Source organism: Choloepus didactylus, chromosome 25, assembly GCF_015220235.1.
Source record: "Choloepus didactylus isolate mChoDid1 chromosome 25, mChoDid1.pri, whole genome shotgun sequence".
Classification (NCBI taxonomy): domain Eukaryota; kingdom Metazoa; phylum Chordata; class Mammalia; order Pilosa; family Megalonychidae; genus Choloepus; species Choloepus didactylus.
Genome location: NC_051331.1, coordinates 2,306,561 through 2,328,832, shown reverse-complemented (window position 1 = coordinate 2,328,832; position 22,272 = coordinate 2,306,561). Strand labels below are relative to the sequence as shown.

General features: G+C 57.8%; 1 protein-coding gene across 9 annotated transcripts in view; it reads left to right on the top strand.

The window, feature by feature from the left end:
* Positions 1-22,272, top strand: part of MYO9B (myosin IXB) — a 63,800-nt gene that overhangs the window by 25,251 nt on the left and 16,277 nt on the right. For 4 of the 9 annotated variants that reach the window (XM_037818615.1, XM_037818619.1, XM_037818623.1 and 1 more), the window contains exons 3-15: positions 5,530-5,592; positions 6,463-6,562; positions 6,806-6,906; positions 8,147-8,276; positions 9,381-9,470; positions 10,232-10,348; positions 10,618-10,752; positions 12,625-12,746; positions 14,442-14,583; positions 14,842-15,046; positions 16,740-16,821; positions 20,275-20,388; positions 21,717-21,756. In XM_037818615.1, coding sequence (XP_037674543.1) covers positions 5,530-5,592; positions 6,463-6,562; positions 6,806-6,906; positions 8,147-8,276; positions 9,381-9,470; positions 10,232-10,348; positions 10,618-10,752; positions 12,625-12,746; positions 14,442-14,583; positions 14,842-15,046; positions 16,740-16,821; positions 20,275-20,388; positions 21,717-21,756 — 1,441 coding nt within the window. Of the gene's footprint in view, positions 1-5,529; positions 5,593-6,462; positions 6,563-6,805; positions 6,907-8,146; positions 8,277-9,380; positions 9,471-10,231; positions 10,349-10,617; positions 10,753-12,624; positions 12,747-14,441; positions 14,584-14,841; positions 15,047-16,739; positions 16,822-17,836; positions 17,927-20,274; positions 20,389-21,716; positions 21,757-22,272 lie in introns of all 9 variants that reach the window. The other 5 variants (XM_037818616.1, XM_037818621.1, XM_037818622.1 and 2 more) reach the window with 3 other exon arrangements.

Genomic DNA, 22,272 nt, shown 5'->3' with positions numbered 1-22,272 from the left:
ATGGATGGATGGATGATGAGTGGATGGATGGGCGGATGGTTGGATGGATGGATGGATGGATGGATGGGTATGTGGATGCATGGGTGTGTGGATGGAGGGATGGGTGGGAGGATGGATGGATGGATGGACAGATAGATGGGTAGATGGGCGGATGGTTGGATGGATGGATGGATGGATGGGTGTGTGGATGCATGGATGTGTGGATGGAGGGATGGGTGGGAGGATGGATGGAGGGATGGATGGACAGGTGGGGGTGGGGGTGGGTGGGTTGGTGGATGATGGGTGGGTGGATGTGTGGGTGGATGGATGGGTGGGTGTGTTGGTGGGTGAGTGGATGGATGGGTGGTGGGTGGATGGATGGGTGAATGGTTGGATGGGTAGGTGGATGGGTGGATGAGTGGGTGGATGGGTGGATGGGTGTGCAGGTGGTTGGATGGGTGGATGGGTGGACTCATGGTGGATTACCAGGTGGTGTCAGCCAGGAGGGAGGTCTCTGTCCCCACACCACAGGGTCTGTGTGGTGGAGAGTTTGGTTTTCCTGAGGCTTGAGCAGCCCGGTGGTGAGATTACAGGTGGTCAGGCTCCAGAGGCTAAAGAAACGTGTTGGGTTTCAGAAGCTGAGTCCCATAGACTCAACCCACGGTGAGGGTTCTGGGTTCTTCTGAGAATGGGGGTGAGGGGGCAGGAGGGGGCTCCGGGGTCTTCCAGGCACCCCATCTGCCAGGTAAGGGTCCTGGCACGGGCCATAATTGCCCCGAGTTACTGTAAGTCCTTCCAGAACCTTCGTACAGCTCCCTCTGCCTTGTAAACCCCACAGGTTCCCAGCCCCCGTGGTCTCCATCTATCACCTCCACAGCCGCCTTCTCTCTGCCCAAGCTCAGGCCTGTCCTCTTCTCCCCACACACGTGGCCCCCCAGCCCACAGCCTTGTTTCTGCTCTCCCCGTGCCTGCCCACAGGGACCGCCAACACTGCACAGCCGCCCCCTCCCAGTCCTGCTCCTCTGGTGTCAGGGCATGGGTCCCCCACCATGCCATTTCCCTGGCACCCCACTGTGCTCCTGCCTGGATTATCGGGGGTCTCGTGGCAGCCCCCACCTCTGGTCCCCCCACGTCAGACGAGCGTCCCAAGGTGCAGCCCCCGGAGGAGGCCCCGTCCCCTCGCCCGGCCGCTCAGTGAGTTGGGCGCGTCCTCCCAGGCCACAGGCCCTTTACAGGTGGGTGCAGCCGAGGCCCCAGCAGGTGCCGGCTCCATCCCAGTCCCCGAGGGCACCCAATGCTGGTGGCTCTGTCCCCCCCGGCTCGGCGCCTCCGTGGGCCCCGTCACCCACCGGCACCCATTGCACCCACCGAGGCCCAGTCACCGCGGCCACCTCCCCAGGCGGGGCTGGGGGCTTGTTTTCTCTCTGGCCGCGCGAGCACACCCCCAGCCCGCAGCCGCCGTCACAACCCTTTTCACATGTACGACTCAGCGCCCGTCCCCACCAGCCATCACCCCAAACAGGAACTCGGCACCCCATGAACCCACAGCCCCCCTCCCCACCCCCAGCCCCTGGGAACCTCTCACCTACTTTCCGCCTTGGTGAATTTGCATATTCTAGATGTTTCCTCTAAGTGGAATCACACAGTGTGGCCTCTTGCCTGGCCTGTTACTCCAGATCCGTCCGCACCGGAGCGTGGGCCACGGCGTCCTTCCCTTCCACGGCTGAGGGATAGTCCGTCATGTGGAGGGACACATTCTGTCTCCATCGTCCTCTGGAAAACACGGGCGGCCTCCACCTCCTGGCTCCCGTGAGCATGCAGCGGTGGACACCGGGGTGCACCTATCCATCCGGGTCCCTGCTTTTGGGGGGTGGAGTTGCTTGTGTTTTTCCTCCTTCAGGACCACGATTTGCACGATCGTGTAGGCCGTGGCGGAGCCTTTGGCCAGCAGCACCCGCTCATTGGGGCCGCAGTTGAGGTGGGGGTGGGAGCCTGCTGTTCTGAAGTTTCCAGGGACGCCCCTGGGCCCCAGCTGGGAGCCTGGGGGAGCAGCGAGCCCGGAGGCCGCCCCGCGGGTTCCCGGGCCCCTGGCTGGCTCTGCAGGAGTGAAGCCAGACGCCACAGCCTCTGTCCCCGGCGTAGGCTCCCCCAGCTTGTAGGGACAGAACCGAGAGCGACTGTCGTCCCCTTCGGGGTCACCACTCCCGCCACGCCAAGGGGACTCCGAGGCGCCCTCCTGATGGCTCCACGTACATGGTCCTCTCCCCCCAACAGGGCTGCCCCCCCGCCTGTCCCCCAGTCTTCAGCACGGGGACTTCCTGGTCAGCCTGATGGCTCTAGGGTCTCCCCTGCAGAGGGGCAGGGTGCCTACAGGCAGCCATCACACTCCCCGCCTGCTACAGGCTTCGGGTGCAAAGACCTCAGACCCTGGGACAGGCCCTTGTTGGGGGTTGGGGGCCGTTGATCCAGGTCTTGGGGGACACACAGGCAGGGGGGAGCACAGGACACCCCAAGGGGAGGGCACCAGTGTCAGAATACACAGGGTGGGACTGGCCGGGGGGCTCCGAGGGGGTCAGCAGCGAGACCCCACCCAAGCGGGGAGCCCCACGCCTGTCTGCCCGCCACAAGCTCACCCCAGGTTCAAGGTCAGTTACCCCAGGGGTGCAGATCCGGACAGGAAGTCCCACCCCAGCTGCAGCCCCGGCCGGCCCCTGCCCCAGGCGAGGCTTGGGCACAGTTCTGCTTTTGCCCTCTGCCTGGGCAGGTGACACTTCTCTCCGCCACTTCCAGCGAGGCCAGGGGTCACGGGCGGCCCAGCCGTCCCCCACTTCCCCAATTCGCCGGGCCGCGTCTCTCCGTTCCCACCGCGCTCCCTGCGGGCACCAGGCTCGCGAGTGACGGCCTCCCGTTGGAAGAAGTGCCAGCCACCGTCCTGCAGGAGTGAGGGGGCCACTGCCCCTCAAACTCAGGGAGCCGAGCACACATGGGGATTCTAGAACCAGAGGTGGCCCTGTCCCCAGGAAAGCAGAACAGGAAACGGTGCCAAGAGCTCAGCGGTGATTAGCCGGCGAAGAAGCAGGAGGAGCCGGGTTGGAAGGCAGAGCCCCAAGCCCCGGTGGGCAGGCAGGCAGGCGTCCCCACGCACGCTGGCCCTGCAGACGCAGCCGCCCCCTGGCCACCAGCTGCCTCTTGAAGGGGGTGGTCTACAGGGGAAGCTCTCAGGAGCGGTTCCAGCCCTGACGGGTGTGCCGGGAGCAGAGGGGCCAGGCAGACGCCGGGCTTGGGGCCCGTTCTGGTTTCCTGGGCTGCTCAAGCAAATACCGTGCAACATGTCGGCTTGTGCAAGGGCAGTTTATCGGCTCACGGTTTTGAGGCCTGCAGGATGTGCACGTGAAGGCGCTGCTTTCTCCCCGAAGCTGGCGCTTGGGGCCGGCAGCCATCCCTGGCCCTGGCTCCTCTGGCACACAGCAGCGTCCCCCGGCCTCTCCTTCTCTTCTGGGTTCCGTGGATTTCAGCTTCTCTCCCTCTGTCTGTCTGGGTTTCCTTCTCTTATAAAGGCTCCAGTCGTAGGTGGAGACCCTGCTGATCAGGCCGGGCCTCACCGCAACTGAAGGTGCCTCATCCAAAGGCCCCCTTAGGTGGGATCACACCACAGGCTCGCAGTAGCTTTGAGAGTGGGTCTTTTTGGGGTACGTGCGGCTCCAGACCACCACAGGCCCCTTCTTCCTGCAGGGTCCTGGGCAGGGCACGCCTCTCGGGGCCCTGAGCTCGTTGCCCCTCAGATGGAAGGGAGCCCCAGTGCCCTCCCTGAGGGGTTAAAACCCTGCCAAATGCCCCGCACAGCGCCCCAGACGCAGTGGGTCCTCAAGACACATTTGCTGTTGCCAGTCTCCGCGTTGTGAGCCGAGTTGGCAGAGGCAGGGGCCCCACTCCGGCCCCAGCCCCCACGCGCACTCACCCCAGACTCCACATGGTGACACGTACCCACAAGCAGCAGCCGTGAACATTTAACTTGGACCCAGTGGCACTACTTACTCAGGGCAGGAGGCAGTCAGCGAGTGGCAGGACAGCGGCACGTGTCGATGTAGCTGTCAGGGTGTCTTCAAGATGCCTCCCCTTCCAAAGACACCACGGAAATGCGAAGGCCACAGCCTGGAGGAGGGGATTTGCAAAGGACTCGTGTCTACCATATGTAAAGAGTTTTTACAGCTCAATAGTAGTAGAAGCAATCCAGTAAGAAAACAGGCAAAGAGACTTGACCAGACACTTCACCAAGGAGGATGCAAGGATGGTCAGTCAGCACGTGGCACTCGGCATCGTTCGTCACCAGGGAAATGCAGTTCAGAGTCCCGGCCAGACACCACCTCACACCCACGAGGATGGCCAGACGCAAAAAGGCAATAACAAGTTTTGTCCAGGGCGTGGGGAGACAGGAAGGCTCAGGCATCGTTGGTGGGAATATAAAATGGTGCAGCCGATCTGGAAAACAGTTTAGCGGTTCCTCAGAAAACTAAACATAGGATTACCATGTGACCCAGCAGATCCACTCCTAGGTGGGTGCCCCAGCGAATGAAAGCAGGGACTCGACAGGGATTTGCACCCCGATGTTCACAGCAGCTGCTTTCGCAAGAGCCAGAGGGTGGGAACGAGCCAAGTGTCCATCAACCCATGACAGATAAACAGCACACAGTCCCGCTGTGCGGTGGAACGTTACTCAGCCGTAAAAGATGAATGAGGTCTAGATACACGTGACAACACAGGTGAGCCTCGAGAGAGCATGCTGAGCGAAAGAGGCCAGACAAAAGAGAGCACGGACTGCATGATTCCATTTATGTGAAATTCTAGAAAACACAGACTCGTCTCTAGTGGGAGGACAGTCATCGGTGGCTGCCTGGGGACGGGGTCCAGGGGACCCAGAGAAACTTTGGGGTGATGAGTCTGTTCACCATCCCCATCTCGGTTTTGGTTCCAAATGTGTTCGCACGTGTCAAAGCTCACCAAATGCACTTTAAATATGGGCAGCACATCACACATCTGTCGCACTTCAATGAAGCTGTAAAAAAATACATTAAAATAAATCAGATGTCGTCTTATACTTAAGTCTCCAATTGAAGGAGAAAAAATTTAATTGCCAGGGAGGCTGTGGGAGGGAAAGAGAGCCCTCCCGTGTCAACCACAGACAGGTACAGAAAATCGCTCCGTTTCCCACCAGGCCTGGCAGAGAAGCCCTGTGGGGCCCGGAAGCCCGGCTCTCCGCCCGCTCGGGCTTGGGTCTCACGTGCCGTGTGCAGTCCCGTGGCCATCGGTCAGCCCCGATCCGGGGTGCACACCTCGGGGGCGGCAGCCACAGGCCCGGCTCCTTGTTCCTAGAGATTGCAGCTGCCAGACAGGGTGGCGTTTAGGGGTCGTATTTACAAGGATGTATTCACAGCGTGTCTACAGAAGCGCATTTGTAGTGGACGGTACTGTGGAAATAAATTACCGTAGTTCTTCAAGCAGACAATGCTCAAGTTTAACCTGTGGTTCCTTTTTTCCTCTTTTTAACGACAGCGCCGTTGTCGAGAAATACCTGCTTGAAAAGTCTCGCCTGGTGTCCCAGGAGAAGGACGAGAGGTAGGAAGACACTTCTCTCGGTGGCCTCTAAAAGGCCGCACCCGTCTGCCTTCGTCAGCACGAGGGGGAGCAGCAGATGGTCCGAGAACCCAGAGAACTTTCCGGAAGGTGTGGCGAACCTTCCAAGAGGGGGTCTGCTCTGCCGTGACAAACACCACACCACACGCCGGGTGGGCTCACACCATGGGAGTTGACCGTCTCGCGGTTTGGGGGGCCAGGAGTCCCAAATCCAGGTCTCGACAGGCTGTGCTTCTCCCTGAATCTGTCCTTCTGGCCCCGGCTCGCCGCCAGCCTTGGGGCTCCTCCGTCACTCGGCAATTCTGCCTCCTTCTCTGGCTGCTTCCTTCTGGCTTCTCCTGACTGACACATCCAATTTTCCTTTGCCTATTCAGTTCCCCAGCTGTACGGACAAACGCCCACCCTGAATTTGGCCTCATCCAAATAGGCTCTCCAAAGACCCCCTCACAGACGAATCCACACCTCAAAACTAAGCTCCTCAAAGGTCCTGCTTAGAGATGGGCTCACAGCACAGGGCCGGGGTGTACGGGGCTCAAACGTGTCTTCCGTGGGGCCACAATTCAATCCCCAGCTAACCTGAGCTGCCTTTCGGCCAGAGTGGGTGCTCGGATTTGTGCCAGAACCTGGGAGCCCAAGATTAACACCCCCGAGTGACTCTGTAGCGAGACAGACGGACAGTCCCCAAGAAAGCCTCCTCCCCGAGAAGCTCATGTTTTTAAGACATCGTAAGAATTTATCCCTTTAAATTTGCACATACCCGAGGCCGCCTTGCTTTCCTGGCGTTGCCTCCAAAACAGCTGTAGCCATCGTCTGACTTCTAACCACAACCCGTCTCCCGGTTTCCCTCCGCAGGAACTACCACGTGTTTTATTACCTGCTGCTCGGCGTCAGCGCAGACGAGCGCCAGGAATTTCAGCTCAAGCAACCTGAAGATTATTTCTACCTCAACCAGGTAAAAGGCTACATGCCCCAGCCACAGGCCCTGTCCCTGTCCCCTGTGGGCTGTCCGTGTGCGGCCAGAAGGTCAGAAGCCGCCCGCCTCGGCCCTCCTCGGCTCCCAAGCCAGCCACGGCATGGGGAGCCCCTGATCCCCGCGTCCCAGGCCCAGCCCTGCCATGTCCAGCCTGAGAAATTCTCTCCAGCCCCCTCTCATCACTCCGGAAACACCCGGAGGCCCGACGGCTTTGTCTTTCAGCATAACTTGAAGATCGAAGACAGCGAGGACCTGAAGCATGACTTCGCGAGGCTCAAACAGGCCATGGAGATGGTGGGCTTCCTCCCCGCCACCAAGAAACAGTAAGTAGGGGTGTCTGGGGCTCAGCGCCTGCCTCCACGCGCCTCAGCTCGTCCCCGTCTCCTGAAACGGGCAGGAGGCCACTGCACGCATGAGGGTGGAGAGCCCGATGAGAGTGAGCAGGGGGAGGGGTTTGTTCGGGGGTCCCTGGGGGTGTCCCCCCCACCCCCATCCTGACAGCTAATGCTCTCACAGGTTCAACTGCTTTAGAAAACCGTTGGGCAGTTTCTACCTCGAGCCACGTCCCCCCAGCAGAAAGCTTGGCCTTTGTCCACCAGCAGACACGGCTGTGGATGTTTATAATCACCCCAAAACTGGAAACACCCCCAGTGACCATCAAGGGGAAATAGATGGACAGATAAACCGGGAGCAGCAAACGTTTTCTAGAAAGGGCCAGAAGTCAGGACTTCAAGCTGCCCAGCCCAGTGGTCTTTGTCCCTCACTCCTTGCATTCTGTTTTGTGTTGACAACCCATGGAAAACTTGAGAACCCCCCGTGGGGCCATCAGAAAACAGGCCAGAGCTCGCCCACCAGCTTACTCTCTAGCAGGGGTGCTCAGCTGTGTTCTCAACTGGGACCTTGGTGACATCCAGTGACGTCTCTGGGTGTTGCACCTGAGGGAGAAGGTGCTCCTGGCATCTGGTGGGGGGGAGGCCACGGGTGCCGCTCAGCGTCCTGCAGCGCCGAAGACGGCCCCTCCACAAAGAACGACCCAGCCCCAAACGTCAGGGGTGCCTGAGTGTGGGAACGTGCTCTGCAGCAGTGCCTCAAACCAACCATTGGCTTCCAGCAAGAACAAGCAAGACCCTCTGTCATTTTAGCAGTAGGCCCCACCCATGTAGATGCAATTTCATTGATATCAAGTTGGACACTGGAGGGTCCCAGGATCCGGAACATTCTGTTCCTCGGTCTGAGCTCCAGGTTTGGGAATCTGTACACTTTGTGACAATCCATGGAGCCTTCTGTTAGGAATTGTGTGCTTTTCTGTTTGCGTGTTAATTCTTCTGTTAAAAAATGTTTTTTGAAAGGCCCCCATCCCCCCAAAAAGTTGAAATATTTGTCTCCAAAGTCACATTATGCAGAGCAATTACTCTATGGGAGGATGAGGTGTTTTTCAAGCTTCCCGTGACCCGACTGGAATTTCCTGGAATTTCACAAATCCAGCCCCAGTTAACTGGAAGTTTCAGTGGTCTTCGGATGTTGACCACCAGCCTAACTTTTTGGGCCCCTCTTCTCTCCAAGGATCTTCTCTGTCCTCTCTGCCATCCTGTACTTGGGCAACGTCACCTACAAAAAAAGAGCCACGGGCCGGGACGAAGGCTTGGAGGTGGGGCCCCCGGAGGCGCTGGACACGCTCTCGCAGCTCCTCAAGGTACCGCTCACCCACCCCGCTGCTCAGGGCTGGACACGGGGGCCCGGAACGTTCTGTGTTGTCTGTATTCTCCTCAAGCCAGGGCTTGTTTGCCTGCTTCCTCTCCCGTCACCCCAATGACTTCCCTTCCTTATTTCTGACAAAGTCTCTGGGCAGGGAGGCCTCAGCCCCGGCATTCTCGGGTACCTCCTGGGGAAGGCTCTTGAGTTGGATCAGATCCCCTAAAAGCCTGAGTTTCCCGGGGCCACCATTACCACTTACCACTGACCGGGGAACTTAGAACAAGCGGGATTTACTCTCTCCCTGTCTGGTGTGTGCAGGCCCAGCTCCCTCTGGGGGCTCCAGGGAGGCTCCTTCCAGCTTCCTGCAGCCCCTGCACTCCCCGGCTTGGGGCCGCGTCCCTGGTGTCTGTGTTTCTTTCTGTGTCCACATTTCCTCTTAGAAGGACCCAGTCCTTGAGGGTTAGGCCGCCTCCTCCAAGTGGGCGTCAGCTCAGCTCATCCTGTCATCACAGACCCTGTTTCCCAGTCAGACCCCGGGCTCAGGACTTGGGCGTGGCTTTTGGGGGGACCCGAGTTGGTGCAGAACCCACCAGCCCCTCTTTTTTCTGTGGGTGTGCCTTTATAAAACAAGCGTCTTTCTATTATCAGGGTGTGCGCACAGGCGCTGCGAGGTCAGGGGAAGCTCCCCCTGCTCCCGCTTCTGTGGTGGGGCGAGGACACTGGGTCGTGGAGGGGGCCTGGCTGCTGGGGTGTGTCACGCTCATCGGGGCTCCGAGGGAAGGTCCAGGCCCCTTCCTTGGCCCAGCATGGGCTCAAAGGGGCCCCCAAATGCAGGGTGCCAGGTGCCATCGGCCCCCATGCCTCATACCCCCTCCCCGGCCTGTGCAACCTCACCCCGCTGCAATGATGGTGCACCTTCTGGAACCTTCCGTCACGGGTTGGCAGCCCCAAGTGTGGGCTTCCAGGGCCCACTTCCTGGCACAGCCATGGGGCAGCTGGTCCGTGTTCTGTTTCCCCAGAGCTTCAGGCTTACGGCATGACTCAGACACCCCGCAGAGCTCCTTGTCTCCCCTTTTTCTCTCCCTCCTCGACGCCGAAACAGGTGAAGCGAGAAATCTTGGTGGAGGTTTTGACCAAAAGAAAAACGGTGACTGCCAACGACAAGCTCATCCTTCCCTACAGTCTCAGTGAGGTGAGCTCTGCCCCAGGCACCCGAGGGGGGCCAGCCCCCCAAAACACATGCGGGAGGGTCCTTTGAAAAAACAGCCTGCCCTGGGGAGCCGTTTCCTGTCTCTTTATAAAGTAGAAGAGCAAATACCTGGCAGTGCCCAGAGCCTGCACGTGAGTTTGGGCGTGACTCAGGCCAGTGGACACAGCAGCCTACAGCCTGCACACCAAATCCCACCCTCCACCTGTTTTTATAAATAAAGCTTTATTGGCACACGGCCACAGCACCCGCTTACACCGGCCCTCCACCTGTTTTTATAAATAAAGCTTTATCGGCACATGGCCACACCCACCCACTTACACATTAGCCAAAGCTGCTTTCCTGCCGCAATGGCAGTGGAATCTTTGCAGCAGAGGCTGTCTGGCCCTCAGAGCCTGAAACCTTCACCACCCCCCTGGCCCCTATGGAAAAGCCTTGCTAGGCCGTGGGCCCCAGCAAGACCTCCACACCATTTTGGAGATTCCTGGGCTCCGGTCTCAGCCTGTGGCCCTCCAGCGAGAGGGCCTGCATGTTTCCCTCTGTGGTGTATCTTTTCTTGAGTTTTCCCCTCTCGAGAAGCACCAGGACGGTGAAGTGGAAAGCAGGCGCGTCAGACGGGTCGGGCGTGGCTGCCGTTTCCTTTCCCGACATGTGTTCCGAGTCGCTGCCGTGAGTGCCGACCGGGGGCCCTCCCTGCCCGCGGCTGACACCCCCTTCCCTGTGTGCCCCGACTCATGTGTTCTCAGGCCATAACCGCCCGCGACTCGATGGCCAAGTCCTTGTACAGTGCCCTGTTCGACTGGATCGTGCTGCGCATCAACCACGCGCTCCTCAACAAGAAGGACATGGAGGAGGCCGTGTCGGTGAGTGCTTCCCACGTTCTCTGCCACGCGGGCCGGGCGTCTTTCCCGGGATGTGGGAGCCGAGCCGGCCTCAGCGAGAGGCCGCTTTCCCCTGACAGTGAGCCCGGGGCCCGGCACAAAACAGAAACACGGGGCTCCTGGCTCAGAAACGGAAGAGCTCCACAGCGGCGGGCACGGAGTGTGAAAGCAGTGCCCTTCCATGCCCAGGCCCCGTGGGAGGGCCCCGAGGGAGGGCCCCGGGCTAGCAGCCCCTTTCTCCGTCTCCCCAGTGCCTGTCCATCGGCGTCCTCGACATCTTCGGGTTCGAAGACTTCGAGAGGAACAGCTTCGAGCAGTTCTGCATCAATTACGCCAACGAGCAGCTGCAGTATTACTTCAACCAGCACATCTTCAAACTGGAGCAGGTAAGGAGACACTGTCCCGTGGCCCACCCTGGAATGAGCTAGAACCAGGGGCTCGCCAGGGCCCATTTGTCATCCAGCGTGCCCCCAGGTTTACCCTCCTGCTCATGGTCGCCTCAAATGGGAAAGCGGGAAAATCCCACCCGGCCCCAGGATGGGGCACTCATCACGGAAGTCCGTTCAGCGGCGCAGAAACAGGTTGCCTTCTAAGGGTTTCTTAGGTCAACGGTGATGATTTGTTTTATGCTTCTTTTTACTGTTAAACATTTGTCAGTTGTTTTTCCATTTTTTATGCAGTTTTATTTATATGTGTACATATACATACATTCATCCAAAATGTACAATGAGTTGTTCACAGTATCACCATATGGCTGTGCATTCAACACCGCAATTTTGGAATGTGTTCATTACTCAAAAAAAAAATAAAAACAAGAAGAAAAACAAAAGTAGAAAAGAACACCCAAAACATCCCATATCTCCCTACTTTTCATTTAATTTTTGTCCCCCTTTTTCTACTCATCCGTCCATACACTGGATAAAGGCGGTGTGAGCCACCTGGTCTTCACTGTCACATCATTCATTCATTTTTACTCGTTAATCCTCCTTCCCATTGATGATCTTCATGGAAAAAAATACCGGATGAATTCATGTATTTTAGCTGCTTTTATTATTAAGTCTGACTTGAAATGCGGCTGGTCGAAATCAAGGTGTGTGGGAGATACGAAATGCAACCCGTGTTTGGGGGGAAAAAATGTAAAATGTCTCCTTTATAAATTTTTTGAGTTGATTACATGTTGAAATGACATGCTCTTGGATATATTGGGTTAAGTTAAATGTCATCAAAGTTAATTTCGCCTCCTTCCTTCTACCACCTTAGGGTGGCTGTTGGGGGGTCTAAAACGACACAGGGACTGGGAAAGCCACGTGACTCACGCTCCCCTTTGTCCAGTGTATGGATGCAGGAGTAGAAAAAGAGGGGGAAAAGCACCTATGTTCTTTTTTACTTTAATTGTTCTTTTTCGCTTTAATTTTTATTCTTGTGTGTGTGGTAATGAAAATGTCAAAAATTAATTTTGGTGATGAACGCACAACTATATAATGGTACTGTGTACAATTGAATGTTCACTTTGTTTTGTATGACTGCATGGTACATGAATATATCCCAATAGAAATGAATTTTAAAAAAAAAAGAGTAGTGGTTATATACGAGAGGTTGTGTTACGAACTGGCAAAAGAGAGGGCTGAGAACTGAGTAGAAAAGGATACAAGGGGAAGGGAAAGTCTTCACTGTATCCTTCAGTTTTTAGGTCTTGAGCCATGTGACTATGTTACGTAATGAAAGAAACCTTAATTTCTAAATGGGTATTCAAATTGTACTAACGAAGCTCTTTTATTATTATTGTGTTGAGGTTGTTGAAAATTATTCTCCCTCATTTTATAATAGTATTTTTTCTTCTTACATTGTACTGGTGAAAGCAATACAATCCAGGATAAAGTAAAAAAAAAAAAAAAAAATGACAGAGGCGACTTGGTTATCTCTCCAGTGGGCCGTGTCGTTCCTGCACAGGGGCTGGCAGACGACAGCCCGTGGGCCAAACCCGGCCCCACTGCCAGTTTTTATAAATAAAGTTTTATTGGCACGCAGCCGCGCCCACTCGGATACACTGTCAGCGGCTGCTTCGAGCTGCCCCAGCAGGGTTGTGTCGAGACAGAGACCCACCCCCTTGGCCGGCAAGTCTGAAAATGTTTGCCCCCAGCCCTTCCCGGGAGACCCCCGGGCCGGCCCCTGATCGTCGGCAGCCGGCCGTCACCGATGAGTGCCATCGTGTGTCCCTGCCATGCGTGGGTCACTGTGGCTTCTGCTTCTCCCCGCAGGAGGAGTATCAGAGTGAGGGGATCGCGTGGCACAACATCGACTACACCGACAACGTGGGCTGCATCCACCTCATCAGCAGGAAGCCCACAGGGCTCTTCTACCTGCTGGACGAGGAGAGCAAGTGAGTGTCCGCGGCCGGCCGCTGCCCCTGCCCACCAAGCCGGATCCCAGATCCGGAGAGCCCCGGACAGGCACGGCTCCTCACCCGCTGACCCCCAAACCTGACCTCCCACACGCAGACAACCGGCTGCAGAAACACGTGTCCGCGCATGCGGTTAAACTGGGGGTCCCACATACACGCACCCCAGGAGTTTTCGGCAAAGGACGGCAGGTCCAGAAGGGGCTTTGCGCATCCTTACAGGGGCCATGCCCCAGGGCAGAACTTAGACGGTGAGCCGCGCTGTCCTTGCCCACAGCCTGGGGTCATGACCTCACCTGGGCGCCAGGTGAGGGCTTGAAGGGGTGTTTGGAAGGTGCCTCCTAGCTCAGGCTGGGAGATTCCCAGGTGACCGTGAAACAGCTCCTGCCTCCATCCCAGTCACCAGCCAGGACAGGAGGCGAGACCCACCCTCCCTACCTGAGAACGTTCAGCCCTGAGATGAGACGGGGCGTTAGGGAAAACTGACCTGTCGCCCTTCGGGAAACTCTTGGGGCCAGGGCAGGGTTGGACTTGGCTTTACTTAGAAGCTAGCTGTTTTTGTTCATTGCAGATTTTTGTTCTCTTTTGGCAGTGATTTTGATTTTCTAAAATAGTGCGTTAAGATAGTGTTCTCCTCCGTGGCCGAGTTGTTCGGCCCCCGCCACTCTCCCGTCTCCCAGTGGCCTCTCCCTCCTCTGGGGTTGGATGGGGGGTGCCATGGGCCATGCCCCCTAGGACACAGCACCCGGGAATGAAGTCACCCGTCCTGGGCTTAATCTTGGAGCCGCCGGAATCGGCCCAGATCCAGGACTCATGGGTTTGCCAGGCCTGGTTGGTGGCCGCACAGGCCCCGGGGGACGGCGGCCTCTCGACTCAGTGTGGCGACGATCCCCGGCGTGTTCTCTCCTCGTCCATCCATGGCCCTGTCAATGGCGTTCCATGTCCCTGAAGTTTCTCTTGAAACTTCACCGCACCGAACGCTCAGGACACTGTCCATCAAGGGCCCGAGACATAAACTGTAGGTCAGACTCGGTCCCTGTTAGTCAGGATTCCCTCTTTGCGAGTCTGTGTACTGACCGGAATTTGTGTCACTCCAAATCAATGCCTCCCATGCTCTCACGGTTTCATGGACACGCACAGAGTGACGAAAAACACGAGCCGCCCGCCACGCACATTCCCAGCCGAGTGGAACAAGGCCGCACTCCGCCTTCTCGTCTCGGCTCTTTTCCTGGAAATGAGGGTCCTTTGTGATGTCCAGTGCTCGTGTGTCCCCCGCTTTTGTGCTTTCTGGAGGTGATTTTGCTGTCGGAAGTGGCCCCGAGCGTGATGCCGAGGTGCCATCTAAATGCGAGGAGGCCGCGGTGTGCCTTGTGGAGAAAATCTGTGTTTTCAGCTCGGGTCAGGCGTGAGTTGTAACGCTGTCGGCCCTGAGTTTGATGTTAGCAAATCCACGTTGTGTATTAAACAAGGCGTCTTTAAGCAGAAACCCTATAAGACAAGATTACGTGTTGCTCGGTTGACGGGCGCCTCGTGGCCAGAGGCCGGTGGGAACATCCTCCGTGTTTCCCCCGGGACCACGGCTCCGTGTCCACTAACTCAGCGTCCGCCATGGCTTCGTAGACCCGAACCTCCACAGGGGCGAGTGTCCCCACACTCAGGGTCCGCGTTTCCCCCCAGCTTCCCCCACGCCACCAGCCAGACCCTGCTGGCCAAGTTCAAGCAGCAGCACGAGGACAACAGGTTCTTCCTGGGGACGCCCATCCGGGAGCCCGCCTTCATCATCCAGCACTTCGCCGGCAAGGTCAAGTACCAGATTAAGGTACGGGGGCGCCGCCGGCCGTGGGGGGCCCAAGTGGGCTGCAGGGGCGGCGGGGGTCCGAGGGGGCGGCAGGGGCTATGGGGGGCCCGAGGTGAGCAGTGAGGGCTGTGGGGTTCTGAAGGGGGCTGTAGGGGCTGAGAGGGGCCCGAGGGGGCAGCAGAGGCCACAGGGGGCCTGAGGGGACGGTGTGGGCCGCTCCCTGCCGTGGGGCTGGGCTATGCCGTCCCACACCCGGAACCCCACGCCGTCCCCTGCCAGGACTTCCGGGAGAAGAACATGGACTACATGCGGCCGGACATCGTGGCGCTGCTACGGGGCAGCGACAGCTCCTACGTGCGGCAGCTCGTCGGCATGGACCCCGTGGCCGTGTTCCGCTGGGCTGTGCTCCGTGCCGCCATCCGGGCCATGGCCGTGCTGCGGGAGGCCGGGCGCCTGCGTGCCGAGCGGGCTGAGAAGGCTGCAGGTGAGGGCGGGGCCACGGAGAGGGGCACAGGTGAGGGAGGGGCCATCGGGAGGGGGAGGGAGGCCCGGGGGGGGGGAGGGTCTGCAGGTGAGGGCAGAACCAAGAGTGAGGATGCGCCGTGGGGAGGGAGAGGGGACTGCAGGTGAGGCGGTGTCTGCAGGTGAGGGAGGGGCTGTGGGGAAGGGGCAGGAGGTGCTGGTGAGGGCGGGGCCACAGGTGAGGGCGGGGTAGGGGCCACCATCCCCCACTCCCAAGGCCACACCCCCACCCAAGCTGTCATCTCGCGTGGGTCCTGCTGTCCAGGGGTGTCATCCGCTCTCCGAGCAGCTTGTCTAACCTCGCTCACCTGGCTGTATCCCAGACCTGCACCTGTGCTCCGTCCCTCAGCCCCCTCAGCCACACCTTGGCAGAGGCCTGTCCTCAGCCCTCTGGAAGCACCCAGTCCAGGAACTGCCTGTCTCAGGGGCAGCTTGGACATTTCCCAGAGCCTGGCACCTACTCCTCGGAGACCTGGGTGTGTAAAACCCTCCCCATTTCCCAGCTCGGGCCCCGAGAGGCTGGCAGGCGCCTCAGCCCGGGCCACGTCAGCATTCGGGGCCAGAACCCTCTCCAGGCTGGGGGCATCCTGGGCACCGTAGATGCCAGAAGCACCCACTCCCCAGTTGTGACGACCTGAAACACGTCCAGACAGGGCCTGGTGTCCCCTGGGGGACAGAAACGCCCAGCCGGCAGCCCTGGGGTAAAGCCGCTGCACAGGGCCGGTGCCAGAGCCAGGACTCGAACCCGCTCCCCCTGATCAGGGTCCCCACTGCCCATGTCCCAGAGAGCCAGGTCCAGTCAGAGTCAAACTTCGGGCACATACGGGAGAAACCCCAGCCTCTCGGCAGCCTGATGGAGCACATGGAGCCGGATGGGGAAGGCGCTGCCCACCTGAGTCCCGTCTGAAATGAGAGTTAAACGTGTTCCGTGGCCTGAAGGGTTTCCCTCGAGGTTGCCACCTCCCACCCCTGCCCAGTGGGTCCCCGTGTAAGGGCCTCAGCGGAGTGTCCCCGGAAAAGCCGCCACATGGGAGCTGCGTGGCCAAACATCCGTCCTCAGCCTACAGTGCCCTGAAATTCCCGGCTCCCGCCCACCCACCCAGGGGCAGCTCCAAGGACTGACCCCTCAGCCGCTTGGCCGGCTGCCCCCCGTCTTCCTCCCAGACTCCCGAATCACGTCCATGTTGACGTGAGTCTAAAGACAAAATCAAAGCTCCATTGCCCGCAGTTAAAACGTTCTCATCGTTGCAGTCAGAGCATATTTAGCGCGTGCCGTCGTCACGGCCCTGGTGTGGGGTGTTAACCTGTAACCTCACGTCATCCTTGGGAGGTGAAATCACGTGTCCCTGTTTTCTATGAACAAGTGTCGGGCGCTGACACGTTGGCACAGCCACAGCCGGCCGCTCCTCAGCCTCGATCCCTGATTCCAGCCACGGAGGGCAGCCATGGAAACAAAGACAGAAACGGATTAAAAGCCCTTAGAACAGTTGTGAGGACGGAAGGATCAAACAGTTCAAAGTTCTCCGCTCTGCCCAAATTTGAGTGACAAACTGGTGTTTCATTTTTGAGAATGGTTAAAGGAAGTTCAGCCTCTTTGGAAAAGGTGGCGGCCGTCCGGCTCTTGGTGACCCATCCTCTTGTCTGTCTGTCCCCAGCAGCTGCGGGCAGCCCTGGCACCCGAAATCTCCTGGGAGAGGGACAGAGAGGGCCCAGCACCCCGTCTGAGAAACTTTACCGGTGAGTGAAACCCCGATTCATCCAAATCAAAGCCACTAGACAGGAGTGCTGTTTAAGTCATCCCCAGACACACACACACACACGCCACCTTCTAAACCAAGGGGGATGTTGCTTAGACTGAACAACCCAGCAGTCCCTCAAACAAAAAAGACCCTGAGCCCCGTCACACTTGGCGGCTCTTTGCACCTCGCTGAACGGCCAGCTCCATGCGCCCTCTGCTTTAGGGAAGTGGGAGGCAGCTCAGTTTACCGAGGATCCTTTTTTGTGGGCAATGGTGGCTGCCGGGGGTTGGGAGGGCCGAGGGGTCCGGTCAGGCTCAGCATGAGACCCCCCTCCTTCCTTGACCCGGGTCACGGGTGTCCCGAAGGTACATCTACCCAGTTTCTTCATTCACTGTCAGAATGCGAGAGGACACGAGGGGCCTCTGTGTACCCCAGTGGGCACTGGCACCAGGGAGTAAAAATGAGTGGGCACACGGGGTGAGACAGGTCAGCACCCACGCCAGACAGATGTTCTCGGCGATGACAAAGCCAGGGGAGGGGCGGCCGAGGGAGCCAGGCAGGCCGCGTTGAGGGGGGTCCACCGTGGGGGGGCACTCAGGGTGTGTCACAGTGGAAGCAACACGTGCAAAGGCCCACGGCATCCCGTCCCCACTTGCCCCCGCGAGACTCTCAAACTCCCAAGGAGTGAGCTGCTAAATCTTCAAAGGCAAATGTCCATTTTTCTTTTGAGCCTTTGGTAATAACAACTTCCTCGAGCAGGTCCAAAAAGCGTGTGTGCCAAAGCACTGCCAGCTGGCCCCTGGGTAAGTGCCTGCCTGGCAGTTTTCTGAAAGCACAGTGCACCATGTGTCATTTTCCTGCTTTTAAGTTCACTTTTTCAACCTTGAAGGAGGCAGAAGAAAGGAAAACACGTTCCTCTGTTGCTTGCGGGTTGGATTTTTTTCCCTCGAAAGACAAAGTGGCCTCCAGCTGGGCTGTCAGGTCATTGAGTTTACACAGCTTCTCCCTTTCAGCTGCTCAATGCTAGATTTCTCATTTGACGGCTCTGAGGAGTTCAATATTAACACTTTTGAAGACATCATTGCTTTCTGTGAAAGCAAGAAGTAAGTAGAAGCCAGGGCCTCCGATCCCCAGGCCAGGGAGGCATGCCGAGAGGGGCCTTCCCCTGGCACCCAGTGCAGCAGCCCGGCCATGGAGAGGACAGGGGTGGGCCAAAGCCACCTGTCTCATCCAGGCTGCCCGCTGCACTGAGCCGCTCAGGGCGGGCAGAGGTGACGCGAGCGTAGACGCAAAGCATGATGCTGTGTTGTGTTTGCCCCGTGCCTCCCTGGAGAGCGAGGGATCGGAGGTAAGTGCAGACCATCACTGCCCACGGGCAGGGAGCATGAACATTGGCTGGGGCTGCTCACCGGGGCCACCCCAGGCCCACTGCTGGGAGCCGAAACATGCTTCAAATGTCACCAGAACAAGGGTTTAACGAAAACCCAGGGATGCCCGCTGCATCCCAGAATCACAGCACACTGCCTCATTTCCAGAAGTTTCTACCAAAGACATTCCTTGCTTTTCCACTCTCCATTAAATACTCACTTTTAAAGCATTTGGTTTTCGCCTCTAAGCCACTTTCATGCATCAGTGCAGAGTTTTGGAATGGAAAGGGTGTTCAGGCCCAAACCAACAGCAGTCGAACAAAAGGAGGTTAACAAGATTGAATTCCTTTGGGTAAAGAGCCCCTTAAATAGGGTTCCCCAACTCTGGCATATGCCATTTGGGACCAACCCATGCAGTGAAAGATTTGAGAAGCTTTCCTGGCCTCTCCCCATCGAGTGCCCAGAGCCTCCCCTTAGTTGAGACATCCAAGAATGTCTCCAGACTCTGCCAGTGTCCCCGGGGCCAGAATCACATCTGGTTGAGAAACACCCTGTCAGAGTCATGGCTTGTATTTCCAAATTCGTTCCTCCCACGGCTTTTCTTAAAACTCACAAGGTTGGCATTGGACTTGGAATAGAAAAGGGAAACTAGCTCGCTTCTTCCCACAGACCCTCTTGGCTCTTTTTTTTTCTTTATTTTTTAGTAGCCCCTCACTATTTTTCACAAGTCCCAAAAAGGCTTTTAAGTACAAGCCCTTTTTCAATCACCTGAGATGCTTCCCTACAAAATCCATTTGTCCCGAAGCCCCCTGAGAGGGTCTGGGGAGGGCTGACTACTTTCAGCTGAACCCTCCTTCCCAGCATGGGAGGCAGAGGCTGCATCAAGCCGACTGCTGGGCAGAGTTTCCCACACCGACCCGTGTGTTTCACCTGCTGGACAGTTTTCCACACTGGCCCGCATGTTTCAGCTGTCGGGCAGAGTTTCGCACACTGGCCCACATGTTTCGGCTGTCGGGCAGAGTTTCTCACACTGACCCACGTGTTTCAGCTGCTGGGCAGTTTCCCACGCTGGCTCACATGTTTCAGCTATCACGCAGAGTTTCCCACACTGACCCGCGTGTTTCAGCTGCTGGGCAGTTTCTCATGCTGCCTCACATGTTTCAGCTGTCAGGCAGAGTTTCCCACGCTGGCCCATGTGTTTCGGCTGTCGGGCAGAGTTTCTCACACTGGCCCACATGTTTCGGCTGTCAGGCAGAGTTTCCCACACTGACCCACATGTTTCAGCTGCTGGGCAGTTTCCCACGCTGGCTCACATGTTTCGGCTGTCGGGCAGAGTTTCCCACACTGGCTCACATGTTTAGGCTGTCGGGCAGAGTTTCCCACACTGGCCCACGTGTTTCAGCTGTCGGGCAGTTTCTCATGCTGGCTCACATGTTTCAGCTGTCGGGCAGAGTTTCCCACACTGGCCCATGTGTTTCGGCTGTCAGGCAGAGTTTTCCACACTGGCCCACGTGTTTCAGCTGTTGGGCAGAGTTTCCCACACTGGCTCACATGTTTCAGCTGTCAGGCAGAGTTTCCCATACTGACCCACGTGTTTCAGCTGTCAGGCAGAGTTTCCCACACTGACTTGTGTGTTTCAGCTGCTGGGCAGTTTCCCACACTGGCTCACATGTTTAGGCTGTTGGGCAGAGTTTCCCACACTGGCCCACGTGTTTCAGCTGTCAGGCAGAGTTTTCCACACTGACCCACATGTTTCAGCTGTCGGGCAGAGTTTCCCACACTGACCCGCATGTTTCAGCTGTCGGGCAGAGTTTCCCACACTGGCCCACATGTTTTGGTTGTCGGGCAGAGTTTCCCACACTGGCCCATGTGTTTTGGCTGCCGGCTAGAGTTTCCCATACCGGTCCATGTGTTTAGCTGCTGGGCAGAGTTTCATATGCTGGCCTGCGTGTTTCGGCTCTGGTGGCCTGGGGTCGGTCCTCACAGTGCTGGGGACCCTGAGGTGGTGGGCCTGCCGCTCTAACTCCCTCTCTTCTCTGTCACTGCACCACCCCTACCCCTGACCCTCCCTCTGGACCCCTCAGAGACTTGCATGACGAAATCATCAAGACCATCAAAGGATTGCCCTGGCAGGGCGAGGACCCCCGTAGGCTCCTCCGGTCGCTCAGCCGGCTCCAGAAACCCCGGGCCTTCATCCCGTGAGTCCCCTCCCAGAGCTGTGGGACCACCCCACCCCCCACTCCCTGCAAGTGCAACAACCGCCGGCCCTCAGGCTCCCCCTAATTCTTAACCAGCCGCTCAAACTGCCGTGCTGTGCTGTGATTTCATGTTCACGTCAGCCCTCGCTAAATTGCCTTCTTAATCCTGCCCAAGTCCGTGGCATCTCTGCAGGAGGGCCTCCCGGAGGTGTCGGGCCTTTTCCCCCAGGCCAGATGCCTCCCTTCAGTGTGCAGAGAAAAGCTCGCTTTGCCTGTTCCTTTGCCATTGTTGGCAGATAAGCCCGTCCCAAACGGTGCATGGGGTTTCCTGAGCCTACACGGCGGTGGGGACCTGGTTTTTTGTAGGGATACAGTTGGGAGGGCCCAGGCCCCAACTCTCGTGACCTTCGAGAAGCGACCAGAACACTCAGGCGCTGTTTGGAAAATGGACGTGATGATTCTCACCTCCACTAGGTGCTCCTGTAGCCGCTGGGGCTCCCCGGGCTCCATGCCCTGACCTGTAGCAGCTTCCCAGGGCTCAGGTTGGCCGCGAGCAAAGCTTTGCCCCTACAAGGGAGCTGGCTTCCAAACCCCTTCCTGTCCCACCTCATTCTATCCTGTGGGGATTGAGGCAAAACCTGATAGAAACAAAACCTCAAACCCAGCCATGCACTCAGCTCTGGCATCTCACAGGTCTGCAGGCCGCTGTTTCCTCAGCCAGTTTCAAAATCAAGCTGAGCTGCTCTTTTGTTTTGTTGCTCTTTAGTCTGCAAGGTTCAGGAAAGCATCTGAGAACATCGGGGGGAGGCAGCAGGAGGCAAAATGGGGTCCCACCACCCCACTCCCTCGGCTAAAAGCACCAGCTTTTGTTTTCCTTTTCACCAGTGAGTCCGAGAGGCGCTCCTGCTCAGCCACAGTGCGGTTCTTTGCAGGACAGATCCCTGCCCCCCCCCCGCGGTGGGGACACGCAGGAAATCCGTGGGTCCCTCTTGGCTTTAGCCACCGTGGCACACATGGAACCAGGACCCCGTGCAGGGGCGGGAACCACTCGGGGGTCTTTTGAAACGCCAGTCCAGGCATCCAGCCTGATGTTTTGAGACACGTCGGTGCCTCTTTACAGGGTCCACCTTGGAGACAGATGCCTGCTCGGTGCAGGCCAGGGGCCCCTGGGGGTCTCCAGAGGGCCCCCTCCGGGGTTGTTGCACTTGTGCTCTTCTCTCTGTCCGCTCTCGCTCGGTCTAACCCACCTAGCACAGCTTGCTGAACTAATCCAAGCACAGACGCTGTGTGCCTTTTGTTCACGACTGTGATTTTTAATATTTTGACAGGAAAAGTAAAGGTATCAAACAAAAGCAGACCATCCCGAAGGTAAACGCCGTGCGACGCGCTTAGAGATAGGTCTCACTCTGGCCCGTCTCTCGGGCCCCTGGCTCTAGTAGTTTTCCGGAAAACGGGGGCAAGCGCTTTTAAATTTCCAACTTCCCTCGATCCTTTATTCTTTCTGCCATTTCTGCTTCCCCCCCAAAAAAAATATTTTTTCTCTTTCATACTGAAATGATTTGGAGCTGTCTTTGGGTTCCCCAAGAGCAGAGCCTGAGAGGCTGGGATATCTGCACAAGTGTTGGGGGAAAGGGGTGTCTCGGGGGAGGCAGAGGGAGATGGGGGTGGGGAGATGTCCACAAGGACACGGCTGAGCTGGAGACCCCGGAGCACGGACAGCCCCCCCAGAGCTGTCACCTCGCTGGTTATGTACCACCTCAGGGGGCTGGGGGGCCCGGGACAGGAGCCAGCACCCCCCCACCAGTATCCCCGCTAGTAGCCAGGGTGAAGGGGACCCCAGCCCCACACCCCGATGCCCCATCTAGCGTCCTGTACAGATGGGTG